The sequence below is a fragment of the Strix uralensis genome, chromosome 2 (assembly GCF_047716275.1).
Source record: "Strix uralensis isolate ZFMK-TIS-50842 chromosome 2, bStrUra1, whole genome shotgun sequence".
NCBI lineage: Eukaryota > Metazoa > Chordata > Aves > Strigiformes > Strigidae > Strix > Strix uralensis.
Window position 1 is genome coordinate 115,999,606 of NC_133973.1, and position 17,573 is coordinate 116,017,178.

General features: G+C 39.7%; 1 protein-coding gene across 3 annotated transcripts in view; it reads left to right on the forward strand.

The window, feature by feature from the left end:
• Positions 1 to 17,573, forward strand: part of ATP8A2 (ATPase phospholipid transporting 8A2) — a 355,523-nt gene that overhangs the window by 306,497 nt on the left and 31,453 nt on the right. For all 3 annotated transcript variants that reach the window (XR_012627702.1, XM_074859964.1, XM_074859965.1), the window contains 2 exons: positions 10,928 to 11,016; positions 17,008 to 17,112. Coding sequence is in view for 2 of the 3 variants with exons in the window: in XM_074859964.1 (XP_074716065.1) it covers positions 10,928 to 11,016; positions 17,008 to 17,112 (194 nt within the window). In the remaining variant the exon portion in view is untranslated. The remainder of the gene's footprint in view (positions 1 to 10,927; positions 11,017 to 17,007; positions 17,113 to 17,573) is intronic.

Genomic DNA, 17,573 nt, shown 5'->3' on the forward strand with positions numbered 1-17,573 from the left:
ATGTGGAAAGGAGAATTTATGTAATTCTTTACTATCATCTATTGTGCTGTTATGAAGATTTCAGTAAAGAGTGAAAGGTAGAAGGGAGAGTCAGCATGCATGTCCAGGTTTTGGCAAGAGAGTGTGGTGGGAATGATTGCAGATGTACCTTGTACATGATAATACAAGTCACAAAGATGTGGTGGTTTTATGAAGAGGTCGTATGCGCTCAAACAATGAAATGAAGGAAAGAACCGAGGTTTTATGAGAAAAAGGAAAAAGTACGCGTTTGTGGTAAGACTCCATTGATCAGAGTTGAACTGCAGTCATGCTGAAATAACCCCAAGTCTTTAGGGCCTTCAAGAGAGACTATATGATGGTAACGAAACCTTTTGAGCTAACTACATTTGGAATATGCTTTAAGAGCATAACAACTGAGTATAGTAGCTGAGTGAAGATAAAATCCCAGGTAAGTATGTAACATAACTGAGCTACTCTTTCTAGAGAAATATAACAGGGTAGGTAATGACTGTTACCTGATTCAAGTCAACAATTGCTATAACAAATTGAAAACAGATGATCTATAAAATTGAGTTTAGAGGATGTAGTTTTGTAGAATGCAGAGCCCCCTCTATAGAAGTGTTGTACTTTCAACTGCTATTGACTTCAGTAAGAATTCAACCTGCTTGTTGATTTATGAGCCCAAACCCCAGCGTGAAAAACTGAAAAAGATCTACTTCTCTGAGTCTTGCAGTTCCTAGATCTAATTCATGCTATCAGGCATTTTCTGGAGTTCTTGAGCTGTTAAGGAATCTCTGAGATGTAATTAAGTTTATAAGCAAAATATCAAAACCAAGAGTGCTTTCCATTTGTGGATTCCAATGCTGTAGCTCACTGTAAGCAGCAAACCACATGCAGAGTTGCAGTACTTTCTGACAAGCTGCCTGCACACACAGGTGTCTGCATGCCCCATTTAAATTGTTAGTTCAGGGATCTGGAGACCCACAGGCTTGCTAAAGTCAACTTACTTGCCGAATGTGGGGACAAGAAGCAGAATCTAATTTCAACTAATATTGATGACAGTTTTGTCACTGGTCATTCCAGATCTTTGTATGTGCTGTAGAACTTGAGTTTTGGTCAGCAGCTTCACTCAGAAGGCAAAACTGTTTAGATGGTCTGGGTGAGTGGATAGATTCCTAATTATACTAACCTGAAATATTTAATAGTGTAGCTTAGTTAGTGAGGTTTGTCTTCTTTTTTTAATCCCACTTCTTGAAATGGTCTACAAAAGCCCAAAAATCTTTAGCAGAAAGATACACTAAGAGGCAAAAACAAATAAAAAAGGAATAAATGCAGACTTCAAAGATTATTTTCTTTTAAAAGTGAGTCGAACAGTAATGTGAGATGGGAGAAGTGTTATTTGATACTAATGTTTTAAAAACCTATTTTTCAATATGCTACTAAAACGATTGTTAAGAAAATTATTTTCAGAATACTCCAGTGAGGTTGACTGTATTTTCTATGTTTTCTCTAAAGTTAGGACACATGCCCGAATTCATACTGTGAAAATATGGTGGAGGTGGAATAAGACCAGCGTTCCTGAAAGTGATTTTTCTGCTCTTGGTTGAGCACCTTTTAACTCAAGGATGCTAGTTTGCTAACACTGGGGAAGAGGGAGTATCTGGAAACAAATACATGTTTGGGATGAAACTAGTGCTGTTGTAGTAGCACAGTTGGAAAATTTGAACACACAAAGCAGGAAATTTGAAGCTTCTGGCTCTTTTTGTGGGTGTAACTTGGCTAAACATAATTACTCCTTGGAGGTTTAAATTCAAAGGTGGATTCTGTAAAATTTAGGGGTTTTTTTTCCCCTGCAGCTTTCATGATAAAGGCACAATTATTAAATAAGGGCAGCTACTATACAAGGGTGGTTACTGTTAAAACCTGCACAGAAAATGTTACAGGCACCAAACAAGAGTGGTTACATGCTGAACATGACTTCAAAAGGGGAAACATAATGTAAAGTATAAATTTCTTTTTATATGCAGAGTAGAAATTCATGCTAAAGTGCATGAAATGGTGAACAAGACAAACGGTTGCATTGTCAGGTCTATCAAAGTTACTGCTTCAGGTTTACTTTCTTCTTTTTGTTCATGCCTGTGTTGGTTTAATTTGAGGGGGAAGGAAAGAAAACCTGCAAAGATTCTGAAAGATGTCTATAGGAGTGACTTTTCTTTCATGCTGGGAAGCACACTTTCATACAGATTTTACTTGGGCTCAGTGAAGTTACAGCACCATGGCAGGTCACCACCCATCAGCAGGTAGCTAACTACGGGCCTACTGTCTCACATCCTCAACTGGGAGTTCATCTTAAACTGCAATAAAATAAAATTATATTGTCTTGTATGACCAAAAGAAATCATAGGCTTCATGAAATTGCATCAGAGTTTACACTGTCAGTGAACCATAAAATCAAATTAAAACACCATCTGATTAATTTTCTTAATTCTCTGATATCAGCATAATAATGGTGAGTAACATGGGTAGGCTCCTTGTTTAATTGGTGGTGTTGTATACTAATTAAGTAATGAGATCTAGTAATTTTTTCTCAGGCAGGGCTGCATACGTAGAATATGTTCTTAGTTAACACAAACCAGCTTATTAACACCCTTTGGGACACGTTTGGCCAATGATATGTTCATTTATATATCAAATATTAATTTCTAAATTACGTTAATAAATAGAACAAAAATAGGTTACTACTTTGCTGTATTCCTCTATTATGAAAAAATAGTTCTTATCAAGGAAATAAAAGGAGGGAGTAGAAGATCTGAGGATTTCACTGTGCTCCTATAGTGTTATAGCTCTAACCTCTCCAAAATCATGTCAGCGTATGTGAGGTTGGGGTTTTTTTTCCCCTTGAAGATATTAATTTTTGGTTTTGTAGCTTTGTGCTGGCTATTTCTGGAATTTTCTGATCATGAAAGAACTTCAAGCAAGTGATCTATCTTTTTTGAATTGCCATTATATTTTTTTGGATTTTCTCTGCTTTAGTTTGTATTTTCATGCTTCCATTTAACCCTCATAACTAGCAACATCTTTAACAAAAAGCTGCTAGCGTGAGATCTATATCTCAAAATACCTTGGACTTTACTAGGAATGCTGAATATATGCCTCTGTGATATCGTGTTGGCGTTTTTCTTTTTGCTTAAAGTACTGTTCCTGTTGTGCCTCCCTACGCTTATATCCAGGTATTACATTAAAATTACCAATAAGCTTGATAACTCTGTCATGGAAGCTAGACAGTGGATAGATTTCTTACTCTAGACTTCCATATGGTATCAAGTATGACTGGCAAAATTGAGGAAAAGGGGAAAAAATATCTGAGTGAGGTATCTGATATTTTTTTTTCCTCCTTTTATTGCTCTCAAGGGAATATGGCTGTATGAGTGGAGACTGGGAGAGGGAGGAAATAGGTTTGAGACTGGACCAATATGTCATTGTGTTAAATCCAGCCAGCCAGTGAGGTCATTGTTTTCATCTGAGTCATTTTAGAATGAAAACTCTTACATTATGGAAAACATTGCACATCTTTATTTCAGACATGGAAATATCCAGCCAACCTTTCAGTGGTGGAGCTCCGCTGATTTCATTTGAGGTACTCCTGACTCCCAGTGGTGTAAGCAGGAGGGGAAATCAAATTCTTCTGCCTCATTTTTTAACACTTTACCACTAACCCAAAGGGGTTATTCTTCAGGCACATTTAGAGCCAAGATGTTTGTTGAATAGGTAGCTAGGAAGTCTGTTGATCACACCTGTCAGCCCTGAATCTAGTAAATTTGTCCAGCCTGGAGCTGGATACAGTTGCATTGGGGGAAAAAGTTCTTAAGCACCGGCTCATGTTGAGGCTAGATTATGTTCCAACATGCACCAGGAAAATCCTTGAGACTGCATTCTTGGATATTGATTATATTTCATAGTCAGGCTCCAGTAGGCTCAGTCTCTGTGTAGTATGATTTAATTGAGGGACTTGGGCAATCTGCCCAGCTCTGCAATTGATTTGTGTGACCACAAGCAAACCTTGTCATCTCTTTGCACTTGGTTTTTAATATATTTGGTCTTTAAGTTAGGTCTGATGCTTGTAGCACTTTAAGGATCTTGTATAATACAGTAATTATAACAAAATTTGTGTATTTTGTACAATATAACAGCATGGGGTGGAGATGGTGATCATTCCACACAAGCAAATAGAAATAGTAGGAGGTTTTGACTGAATCTAACAAATGCTGGTTTATCACTTAAAGTGGGAGAAAGCCATTGCTAGTTGATACTTTCAGAATAATTTATGAAAAATAGTTAGCTATATGACATATCTTCCAGTTATTGCATGGCAGGTGCTTACAGGGTTAGTATATGACAAGTCCTATGTCACCTTAAGATCTATTCAGCCACTTGGTTGATAAGAATTTCATATTTTTGTCCTTTCAAGTTTAAACTTCCAGGTCTTTTGAAACAAGAAAACTACCCAGTGTTGGCACTGAAACATTCAGTATGAACAAAACTCAGAACATGCAGAGGGTGCATGGTGCACTTCTCTAAAGGAAAACAGGGCTGGGTAATGGTCTGCAAACTGTAAATGTATCACATATTTGCAGGAGACTTTGCACAGTGATATTGTTCATAATCTGTAGTAGTTTCTTCATGCATGGAATCTGTTCCTCTTCCTACTGAAGTTAGGCTTCAAATTTACTAATGAAAAACATTTAAAACCAAAACAAAAATGCAGCAAAGATGTCTGAGCTTTAACAACACTAAAAATGCAACAATTTCAAGATTTGGGGTGGAGTGTGTTTAACTTTCTGCTGAAAATATTTCCTGGACCTTCAAAGCAGTTTCTGAATCAGCCCCATTGTTGCAGAGCAAAGGAAAGATAATCTTTCCCAGGAATCTGGGAGTTTACAGAGTGAAGTAGGAGCATTGCTATGATGTGACCCTGTGTTAATGCCTGAGTTTCTCATGAAGAATAATATTTTTGTCCATACACCATGCCATCAAGTGAGGCACTGGGACTTCAAGACAAATAGGATGGAGTTGTTTGCCCAAACTAGCAGCACCCTCTTGTCAGTAGGAAAGTGGCTGAGACTAAGACCCTAGAAGTAGCACTTCAGAGTGGTGGGCTGAGGCAGGCTTTGAAGAAGACTGTCCTCATCAACTGAATAACAAACATGCTTCCAAGTGACTTGCCTAATATGGGATGGGAGCAGAGTGACCAGCTGGGATTCCACTGCTGCAGCTTTGGCCCTTCTCAAGTGGTGTGCTCAGACCAAGCCACTGGTCCAGAATTGATGGAGGACAGGTACTGGCAGAGATGTCTACCTAATGCATCTCAGTTGACTACGTTAAGGTGGGGGGTTAACTGCCTGCTGGCAATGCACTGCTTTCTGCTTTGATTATTGAAGCAATGCATATGGAGCAACAGGGCCAAGGCTCTAGAGTTGCACTTGCAGCTCCAGCCACATATCTCTCATCAGCTGGATCCTTCAGTGTCATAGATGTCTAGATCAATAGTATCTCACTGATGGCAGTGAACATTCCTTCTGCTGTTATGGTATGTGAAACCCTCAAAATAATTATGTGGCCATCTCCCTGTCCTCCTTTTGAAAATGCTGCCAAAGGCAGTGCTGTGTTGTCATCCACACTTGACTAGTGGGAACCAAAGTGATCTGACTGACCACCTGACTGCAGGTTGAACTTGGATCCTTATTGTATAAAGCTGGAATTTGAATGAATATGAAACTGTAACTGAGCAGCTTATTGGGTCTTTATCCATGCCTCGTGAAGAGAGCTGTGATCATGATCCAGGCATGCTTCCAGTAATCACTTTTGTTGCTCTGTAAGTACAAAGCCAACTGTTTCCATTGTGATCTTACGCTTTTGCTGTCCATTTTTATCAGTTAGGATGCATGGGTATATGAGGAAATGAAGCAATAAATAGCTTTTATTATTCAAAGTATGAATTTAAATTTTGTCTCACTTTTCTTGAACAATCTTAAGATGATTGAGACCCTTGTTTGCTTTGTCTGAATCATTTACTGGTTCCCAGTTGTTATCTAACCATGATGTGATAAGAATACCAAAGCAGTCTAGATATCTGACTTACCATCCCTGGGCACTTCTGGCCTTGTTTTTCTCCCTGGAAGTTGTTGTTGAAAGTAGTGGCACCACCTTGGTGCATGTTTTGGTAGCTACAGGGACGGCTACAGGGGTAGCTTCTGTGAGGAGCTGCCAGAAGCTTCCCCTGTGTCCATCAGAGCCAATGCCAGCCAGCTCCAAGTTGGACCTGCTGCTGGCCAAGCCCAAGCCCATCAGCAACAGTGGTAGTGCCTCTGTGATAACGTATTTAAGAAGGGGGAAAAAAACTTGTGCAATTGCAGCTGGAAAGAGGAGTGAGAATATGTGAGAGAAACAACTCTGCAGACACAGAGGTCAGTGAAGAAGGAGGGGTAGGAGGTGCTCCAGGCGTTGGAGCAGAGATTCCCCTGCAGCCCCTGGTGAAGACCATGGTGAGGCAGGCTGTGCCCCTGCAGCCCATGGGGGTCCATGGTGAAGCAGATCTCCACATGCAGCCCATGGAAGACCCCATACCAGAGCAGGTGGATGCCCAAAGGAGAATGTGACCCTGTGGGAAGCCTGTGCTGGAGCAGGCTCCTGGCAGGACCTGTGGAGAGAGGAGCCCACACTGGAGCAGGTTTGCTGGCAGGACTTGTGACCCTGTGGGGGACCCACGCTGGAGCAGTTTGTGAGGAACTGCATCCCATTCAAAGGACTTGTGTTGAAGAAGTTCGTGGAGGACTGTCTACCATGGGAGGGACCCAATGCTGGAGCAGGGGAGGAGTGTGAGGAGTCTTCACCCTGAGTAAGAAGGAGCAACAGAAATGACATGTGATGAATTGACCGTAACCCCTATTCCCTGATCCACTGCACCACTATGGGGGGAGGAGGTAGAGGAATTGGGAGTAAATTAATAAAATTAAGCCCGGAGAAGGGGTTGGGGGGAAGGTGGTTTTAAGATATGGTTTTAATTTCTCATTATCCTACTCTGATTTGATTAGTAATAAATTAAACTAATTTCCCCAAGTGAAGTCTGTTTTGTCTGTGACAGTAATTGCTGAGTGATATCCCCCATCCATATCTCAACCCATGAGCCTTTCATTATATTTTCTCTCCCCTGTTCAGCTGAGGAGGGGAATGATAGAGCGGCTTTGGTGGGTACCTGGCCAGGGTCAACACACCACAGTGGAAAAGGAAAACTATGAATGATGCTTATTTGCATACTAAGAAATAATAGTAAAATGGAGAAGATAGTTTGTAATGTATTCCATATTGCAATTTAAGATTTTTTTTTTAAAAACAAACTATTGCCTGTTCGATAGACTTATGTAGAGCATGTCTTTGATTTAAAACAAGCAAACAAAGCAAAAAACCAAACAAAACAGAACTTTAACCTAGTCTTTTTAAAACAATAGTACAGAGCAGATCTTCCTGCTCATTCTGACTGGCCAGTACTATTCCTTTTTTTGATGTGCTTTTAAAAAAAAAAGAAAGTGGGCACCCTTACAAAACCATTTTACAAGAGGTTAAAGGTATTGGGACCTAAATTGTTTGCTCCTCAGCTGAAATAACTGGAGCTTAGCTTTTTCTTTCTTGTTCCCATTCTTTCATTTTAACAAATGTTATCACTACTGTAAAATGAGAGATTTTACTGTGGCAGCCTCGTCAGTGCTTGGAAGGCAGTCTTCTGATGGCAGCAGTTTAAGCTGCAATGTCTTCAGCAGAAGCACTTGCATTAGTCTCAAGTGGTTTTGGGGAGCCATATGATGAATGGTTTCTGATAGTTGGCTTTGGATGTGCTAGTCACTAATGTTTACATCAGTAGACAGAATAAAAATTACTTAGTTGTGTATCAAGGGGCCTGTGTGATGACAGAGCTGGTCAAATTTTGAATTTGTTTAAAAAACAATTTCTAATCCTCTTCCCTGTGACCTTAAGAAAAAATGGTGGTGATTCCTGTTTAGTAGCTCTGCTTTTCTTCTCTAGGGGAGATAACTGATAGCTGAAGGGTGTTATTCATTGGGACTGGGTATGGAAATGCTGTGTTTCACTGAAGATCTATTGCAGTACTGTCTTCACAGATGTAATGAATAGCTGGACAACTGGAGTGGAGCACAGCAGCAGCTGTGAAGCCTGAGAAAGGCTTTGTTGCGATATATAGGTGTTCTTACTATAGCTTCTGTTCATAATATCCTAAAAATGTTCTTTATGGACGTGCCCAGAATGTGTTAGGTAGTTTCTAGTGAATCCTCTACTGAAGAGCTCCTGTCCTGTGAGCAGATGGTGTAACCCTGCCAGAGAGGAGGCAGAGTTCAGAGGCAGAGCTGTGCATGCAAGACAAAACAGTTCACTGTCACGCAGTATAGCAGTCATATAACTCCAACAGGAAACTAGAGATGAGCAGAGAAGAAACCTTCTAGATGAGCTCAGGTATGGAGTAAAATCTTGGAGAGGGTTGTGTGGAAAAAGGTTTGCCAGTAATAGAGTGTCTGACAGGGTTCAGATGAGATGAATAGTCTGACTGTTACAGCGCAGTTTTTGGACAGAATAATACTTTAGCAAAATGTATAATTGCAGGCAAAAAGTATTTGTCTTGAGGTTTTTTTGGTGTCAAGCTTAACATGTGAGATGTCCAAATTTGTAGCCATTGAGATGTCAACATTTATAATAACAATTAATAGCATTTAAACTTCTACTGAACACATACGTTGTTCTGCACTTCGAAAGCGTGTCGAGCTGCTTTCAGCTAGAAAACCAAGAAGTGGAACGTAAAATATTTGAAGCAAAAATAGCAGAAAATGCATATAGAATACTGTGGCCCTTTTTTAGCCTTTGTTAGCACAAGCAATGGAAGGATGGTCAGTGGAAATGCTGATGAGATTAGACTGCTAGCACTTACAGGATCACAGCCAAAGAAAAGCAAGGCATGAGGATAAATCTCATTATGTTTTGCCACTGTGTTATTACAGTTCAGCTCTTCGGCTAACAATGAAGTTATGATTTCCCTCTTATTCCTGCACATCCTTTTCCTTAAATAAGCATTGATCAATACTGCCAATGTGCTTCTGGCACTCTCATGCGAAAGGAGGCATGAGGGCTCACAAATAACTGAGAGCTGTTCCTGGGACTGGAATGTGTTTGCTTACTGTCTGTGTGGGTGGCAAAGTGTCCATAAATGTTTTAGCACAGTCTGGCTTGCTCTTGCCTTCAGTACAAGATTTACCACTGATCTGTCAGTCCAGCAACAGCACGGAGGATTTAACATTCAAAAGTGAAAAACGCTTTGGAAGTACTCACTACTTGGCAATGCAAGGGCAAGCTGCTGCTAAATATGACGGAGTTGTGAGGTGGGCAACTTGAAACAGAGATCAGCACTGGGAGAAGATGCTGGGTGCTACTGGTGGGCGTCCTGGCAATGCAGTGTGATGGCTTTTCTCAGTTTTAAAGCTTTGCTGTAGTGAGTGGTGGAAGCTTCTTCTGTTGTGATCAATCATGTTTTTCTTACAAAGGGTATAATTACAAATCTTGTCTTCTCACAATGTATTTGAAAGGCTAGTAGAAGTTTTGTTTGGTTCCATGTTCTGTAGCTCATCTTTGTGTTTGTCTGTAAAATATCCTGATGCTTCAGCGCTGCAGGCTGCTGCTCTCATGTGCTACAACAGTGAGGGATAGCTGAGCCAGCCAAGTCTACGTTACACTGGGGAGGCAGCTGCTTTAGTTCAGTGTCCATGGATATAGGCCTCCCTGACTTGGGCAATATCACATGTCAACACTGACAGATACGTGTGTATGTATTGTATGTGGCATACAAAATATTGAGAAGTAAAGCTTTTGGGGAAGGGATGTGGCAGCATCCATAACTATGTGGCTAGCCACTGGAAATGCTGTTGACACCTTTCAGCCCCTGTTTAGTTGTGTGCTGCACATGAGTCATTACAGAAAAAGAAAAATATTTTCTGTTTATAATGTACTACAGAACTTAAATTATTCTTACGGGAAGTGTGTATGTGTGTGTATGCAAGAGGCGGTGAGGTTGTGTCGAGTCTTCCATGTAGCAAACCCAGGCCTTACCATTAATTTATCTGTAGAAGACTCTGATGATTTAAAATAGCTTTTCTGTAAATAGTGCTGTATTTCAACTTTCTTCCATAACTATGTGTGTATGCTGGGACTTGCAGAGTTTCCAGATATCTTCCTTCTTAAATCCTCCTGAGCTCTTTCTTCAAGCATTACAACAATGAGAAAAACGCAAATATAAACTTTGTGTTCTTTGTTTGTAGAAAAAGCCATTTATGGGACAGGAGTGAATCTTTCCCACCCTGGGTTTCAAGCAGCAGTAGTTTGAACAGGGAGTGCTGTATTTAAGTGGTATATGACTGAAACATTTTAGTGAGAAATGTATTTTTTTTTTCACGTCAGTTTGATGCTGCTCAGAGATCTAGAACAGTGGGTAGAAAGAGAGTGGGCAAAGGGCACAAAAGATAGTCCAGAATGCAAGTTAAATGTGCTTATGGTGCCAAGAGAAAATGTGTCTGCCTGTATCCACAAATCAATTTTGGTGCAAGATTTGGTCAAAACGCTTGATTTTTTTGAAAATTTCTAAGGAATTTGAGATCATAATGAATGTTCGCAATGAGAAATGTCATTGCTGACTGTGAATTATAGGCCTAACTTCTGTTAAGAGTTGATGAGACTTACCACCACCACCAAATTTCAACATCGCTCATGTCATGGATGCAGTACCTGTTTGATGCCATCACTCTACCTTTTCCTTGTAAACAACTACTTAACATGTAGTGGCTTGAAATTACTCATGATTTATTTGTTTTCTTCACAGGCTGGAATGGTCTTAAGATGTGGATACTTCTGGTTTGGCTTGTTTCTCGTGCCCACTGCGTGCCTTGTTAAAGACGTGGCGTGGACAGCGTAAGTCCCAGACCAGTTCTCTTGGTGTTACAGAATTATTCTGTGTGCAGAATGTTGTCCAGTCCAGTATTGTTCTGGAAAGAACTGCAAAGCCTCTCAGTGAATGCAAAATGGTGATACTCCTTTGGAAGACCTCTGAGCAAAGTAAAGTGGGAGTCATTTTTCACCTGCCAATGCAACCAGCAATGTGAGAGAATGAATAGTTACTCCTGAATCTGAAGGAGGCAGCCTTATCTGAGTAATGAAGGTGTGTCACCTTATGATTATTTGTGTTGTCCGCTCTTTAGTTAAAGGCAAATATAAGTCAGACATCAGAGATTTCCTATTCCTAAAAAGGAGAAAATAATTCAGGTTAGGTAGAGGTAGAGGTTAGGTAGAAAGTAAAAATGTGGCATTCTAATCCATACTCAGTAAGCTCCCAGTTCTTTGTTGGCTGCTCTGTAGGTTCTTCTTCAACAGTGGGTCTTCCAAGACTTAACTGAGAGAAGAACAATACTCTGCACTCGGTGGGTGAAGTAAAGTCTTAATGATTCCTTCCCTGCCCAGAGAGGAGGAACAACCCTTGTGAAATAGAAGCCTGCATAAGCTCATTCTCTCAAAACTCTGGTTTCAGAGCACTGCAGAAGGCAAGCAACTTGAAGAACTTTGATTTAAAGAGAAGCAACTTACCTTCTCTACCATTGCAATTTGAAATGCAGAAGTATCATTTTAATTTAGAATTTCTGGTGTTTTGTTCACCTTGTTTTTAAGTGTGTTAAGCACCAAAGCTTTCATCCTTTCCCTTGGAAAGCTGTGTTACAACAAAGAAGGTTTTATTACATAGGTATGTAATAACCTCGTGCAAGGAGGATCCAGGACATTCCAACTCTGGGGTAAAAAGGCTGATCCTAGCTGGAGTGAAGAGGGAATATAGGTTAGCTTGTCGCTTGTCAGAAAGGCTCAAAGTGAAAGTATCATAACACGTAACCCTTTGCTTCAGGAATGAGCTGTCAGTCAGCCAAGGAAGATTCTTAGCATCATAGAATCATTTAGGTTGGAAAATACCTTTGAGATCATCAAGTCCAACCATAAACCTAACGCTGCCAAGTCCACCAATCTTCTTTACAGAGAAATGCAGAAAATACTGAAAAAAGCAGAAAGTTTCCCAAACACAGGCACGTTTTGAACACTGGCATAAAAGGATAAATCAAGTCACATGCATATATCTGAAAATCTTTTTTTTTTTCCTATGGGGTTGATAACACAGCTAAATTAAACTGGTAGTAGGCAAATCTGTCAATCAATAAGTACTTAAATGTTTTCCTATTTTCTTCCTCAGTTTGATTTTCACGAGCTACTCTGCTAAAATTAAAACTAGGTATCGTAATGTAAAACTTCTGTTCAGGCCAAACTATGATTTAATAGTCTAGCACACTAGAGGGTTTTTTTGTTACACTCATTAAACTTCTCCAAATGAAAATTATTTTAAAATTCTAAAGGTGAGGCCAAAATGTTTAAATTTAGGTACTTAACTTTGTCTGTGACCTGCTTTTTAAAGCTCTAAAAAAACCCCTTACAATTCATTTAGCATAAAAGGCCCTGCTCCTGTGTCAGACATTATTTAAAATTACCTGCATAGAAGTCAGTGGGAGTACTTTTGTGATTAAAAACAAATAGGACCTGAACTGTTTACAGCATCTGGGATCAAATATATATATTTAGGTGTCCAAGATTACACTTTATTTTTTGCAATGTTTTCATGATAGTTGGATGTCCTGAAGTTGTCCTCTGTTCCTGTCAGTTCTTGGCAAAAATAACTCAAGAATTTAAAACAGGCCAGACCAAGGCAGGCTCATCCTCAGCTATTACTCATTTAAAACTCTGTTACTGACTCAGCCTGTTCTTTAATATTTCTTAGAGAGATCTCGGCAACATAATCCTTTCAGTGGTTGAGACAGAGAATGTACAGAGATTGTGAAGCTCTCTAGACAAACATGTATGATTGATATTTTCCCAACAGATATTAAACAGGAGGCTCCTATCAACGTTAAGCAAAAAATCTGTTCTCCGAGGAAGACTTCTTTTTTTTTTTAACCCATCACTGAAAAATTAACACCATTAACATTTTAACTAGGATAAAAGAAATGACACAGCTATCAGCACTGCCATATGGAAGGAGTAAAGGTCTGTTTCCTTTCCAAGAGGCTTGCCATTCAAAACTTGAGCCCAAGGCCTCTGGAAATCAGCCGGCACATTTCCACAGCAGCACTTACACCACATCGCTGCCTGTAATTCAGCAGAATCTGATTTTGGCCATAAAATTCCAGCAGCTCTGACTTCTCATGGTCATGGAATTTATCCCTTTAAGTTTCTTTTGGACATGAAGCATATGTCTGCAGAAAGAGCATCCATGTGGCCCAAAAGGTACATGCCTAATTTCAGTATAAGATACTGCCAGAAAACCATAAATATGGTACAGAGTTTTTGTCTGGAAGAAGGTTAAAAGGCATAGTAAAGTGTATTTCAAACTCATACAAATCTTTGTTTCTAAACCACTGTGCTGCATCTGCTATTAAAACTTGCATTGCTGGAAGCAAGAGCTAGTTTTACATGTTCCCTTTGTTGCACAGGCTACAGTTGTCACCACACCTCTTATCTCCTATGTTCTCTGCAGTTCCAGGCTTTTTTATTAACTTCTTTTTTCCTTACAAGTGAATCAAGGAAATGTGGAAAACTCTTTAAAAAGAGAAGGAAGCTTATTATTATTACTTGGCTGCAATACCACATTGTTAACTTTGGTCCATTACCCTGAATTCAGTGGCTTGCTTTTTGCCTTATAAAAGTCCCAGTTGTGCTGCCATTGAAATGAACAGAGCTTTATAAGGTGAGTGCTTCCTCACAGTTGGCACATGTCACTTAAATGTCTGTCACTGCTGTTAGGAAGTCTTGAAATAGCCGAGCCACAAAGCTGTGTGGGAATCATAAAAACATAGAATGTATTCCAGCAAAATTAGGCAAGAGGGCAAGAATTTCTTAATAATCAGTGTCTAAATATTTTGTGTTACATTGAAAAATTTCCTGAGCTTTCCAATCATTACCAAAATCTTCGTGTAGTTTTTTTACTGTGGGGGAAGAACATGTTGCACTTGCCAGCTCCGCAGTGTAAATAAGAGAGAAGGAATGAGGAGCTCTTCCCATCCTTGCCCATGCTTGTAGTCCCTGGAGTGCAAGACTCCTAATATGGTGTTGAAGATAATGAACCAGAGTAGAGGTGTCATCAGGCTTGAGAAAAGTTTATGAATGTAACCATGCTTCTCCCTGGCAGATTCTGGCCTCCTGAACCCCATAAAGACCCTCCTAGAGCAGTGACATGAAGCTATACACCTCCCTGGCTTGGATGGGGAAGGACCACCCAAAATATAAAGATAACCCTTTGCCTGTTCTTATGGTCCATGATCTTAATAACCCAGTGTTGTGAGGGAAAGATGAGTTTGTGTCTATGTAACACATCAAATTTCAGCTGAACAGTAACATCGAACACAAGATGTCATAATTTATTGAGGACAGATCGTGCATCTAGGGCCACTTGTAAAGTACAAGGTAAAAGTGAAGACTTCAACCTGTTTTTTCGTGTATCATAAGTCAATAATGTGCCGTTGTGAAAAAGTCATGAAGTATCTAGTCCTGTTGCTAGCAGTCCATGGAATATTTGCAGATGGGAGCAAGTCCAGACTCTGAGGCAATTGTAATAGCGTATTTTTCAGTATTTATTTTTGGAGAAACATGTGAATAGGTTAGCTCATGCCCTTTCTGTAAATACTTAATTACTGACTCTTCCATGGATGCTCTTGCTTCCAAGCGAAGGAGTGACTCAATGCATAACAATTACCTGCAGTTTTATTGTTACTTTATGGATACCCAGCCACATCAGAGCCCATATATTTCATCATTTCACACTACTAACAAATTACTTCAGTACCCCCAACTTCAGGACAACAGTATTTTTTCCATATTGTGAAATATTAGTGCAATGCCTCCTTGTACTGTGCTGTACTAATTGGACTTTGTTGCTCAGGCTCCATTCTGTTAAATTTTGAATTCAATATTTACTCTAAGGGAAAAGAAAAATGTCTCTCATCTCTTCCGGTGTATGGCAAGATAAACAAGGAACCTTGGGAGAGATTGAATAACTTGGCAATTTCTGCGGTTTTGTCTGTGGGAAAACTGGTTATAAAGGATTTTAAAACTTCCAAACATGCTCAGTCTTCCAGTTTGCAATAGTAGGTACAGCCTCTTTAAAAGGTAAGAGATGAGTTCAAGGTCAAAATTTCAATGCATTTACTCAAAGTGTGATAGTGAAGTCAACTGTAAAGATTATACGAGTTAATAGCTCAAAGCTTTCTTACTTTAATCGCTATAGTTTCCCTTCCTCAAAGAGGAGACCAGTCTAATCATTAGCCTAACTAGTTATGGGAACTTGAATCTAATTAATTTCTGCGTAGCTATTAGTAATCTCACATTCTTGAAACATTATGTGTTTTAAAAATATCCTTGCTGCTGATTTCTTCTGTCACAGTACATTGGTGTTCCCTTGCAAATCATACACCTTTTGTGGTTTATTTTAATAGGGTGCTCTTCTAAGTACATTCTGATACTCTTTACCTCCAGATTTTCCTATGCTTCATCTTTTGTTATTCTCTTTTTTCCCCTCTTAGATGCAGATGTGTTTTGAAAAGTAGTTTTCATTTTGGCTTCTCATTTTGAGACATTTGGGCCTAATTCAGCACCACAAAGACCAGAGGACTTGGATAGCCTAGTATTAATATCAAGGCACTGTCATCTAAAATAGTATCAGCAAAGATTTTGTGGTCTTTGTTTCTTATTCCCCATGGAAGGAATAATAACAATCATGCTTTTTAAAAGTAAATACATCTTCATTATATTTTACATATACACCAGTTATTATTCTTCTGTTAGAGAGAGTTTGACATTGGTTTACATCATTGGTTAAAGATTATAGTATGTGCATGTAAGATTTTTATACAACTTGTAAAGAAATTTTTGCCATCTCTAGAGTTGAAGAATATTATTTTAATGCTATGAACAAAGTGGTGTCTCAGCCAGCTTGGCTCCGTCTTGTTTTCAGGCTTACGGTGCAGTCACATGCAAATCAATCTTATCTCACAGGATACTTGTCCTTCTTTAAGTGACACAAAAGAGGAAGCTGATCAAAAACTGCCAGTTGAAGAGAGATCCCTGCGTTTTGTATTACTGTTTTGTACATGTCAAGACAGAGGGGACTAGATTATCTCATATCAGTATAATTTAGGTATAACAATACTGGAGCAGTAGGTAAAACTGGGGGAAAAAAGGCCCAAGTCTCTTCACGGGGGACATTGCTCTCCAAAATTTGGTTGCATGTGTGGTACATGGATTGGTATTTGAATCCCCAAGCCAAGAAAATAGGACATAGCCAGTCTTGTTACTGTCACTTTGAAAGCGCAGTGGGGAGAGAAGTGCCTTTCCAAGTCATGTGGGACTGATAAATGAAAATAAAAGGGCTTGAATGGCAATTATTATCTGAGACTCTCCTCAGGTTTTCAGAGCAGTCCCACACATAGCTCAAAAGACAGAGTGGAATCATGTTTTACTGACATGAATATTCAATGAATCCCAGATCTTTTGTCTGAATGCCCGGGTCCTGAGCAGTCCCGTGGTAGTGGTGTCAGGTCTCCATAGTCCCATAGCTTTGCTGCTTGGTTAGATTTTGACTGTTGTGTTGAAGCAGATGAGCTCTGCTGGATTTGAAGACCTAATTTCTCATTTCTTATGTAATATTTCCCAGGTATCGTGAACCTGAACTGACATGCATACACTGTTCCTTATTTCCCAAATCCTTCAAAGGAAGACCTTGCACCTCTTATCTGAGAGTAAAATCGGGGTTTTGTAGCAAAACAAATGTTCACGTGGCTCTTTTGGTTTGTTTTTCTTTTTGTCTTTCTTGTGGTACAGGGCCAAGCATACCTACCGTAAAACTTTACTGGAGCAAGTTCAGGAGTTGGAGATGAAGACAGGAGAGCTGGGAAAAGCCATGCTTCGTGACAGTAATGGAAAGAGGTGGGGCATGTCTATGCTGATACTTAAAACAGACCCTTCTTGGCCCCTCCCCTCCCTCTTTCTCATTCACCATTCAAATCTGATTCCAGGCAGGGTAAGACATTTCTTCTGTATTATTTATTGTTGCTCCTTTTCATGTATGACTGTTGCCCCCACTGAAATCAGCCCTTCCAGTTTCATTTCTCCTGCATTACTGCTGTGAAGCTGTATTGGAAACTGCAGCTCAGTCTCCTGCCTAGCAACATGTTGCTGTTATCTAGCCTCCGGGCCAGACTGGTTTTGAAAGGACTTTGCTGTATGTCATCCAAAAAAAAAAAAAACTCAATCTGATAACCATGTCAGGGGAGGGAACTGTCTGCGACTCAGGATATGAAGACTGTAGCTAAAAGGAGAACTGGCTAATCCGGTGTGTCCTACAACTTCATTCAGTCTCACCTTATGGGGTTTTTTTTTAATGCTTT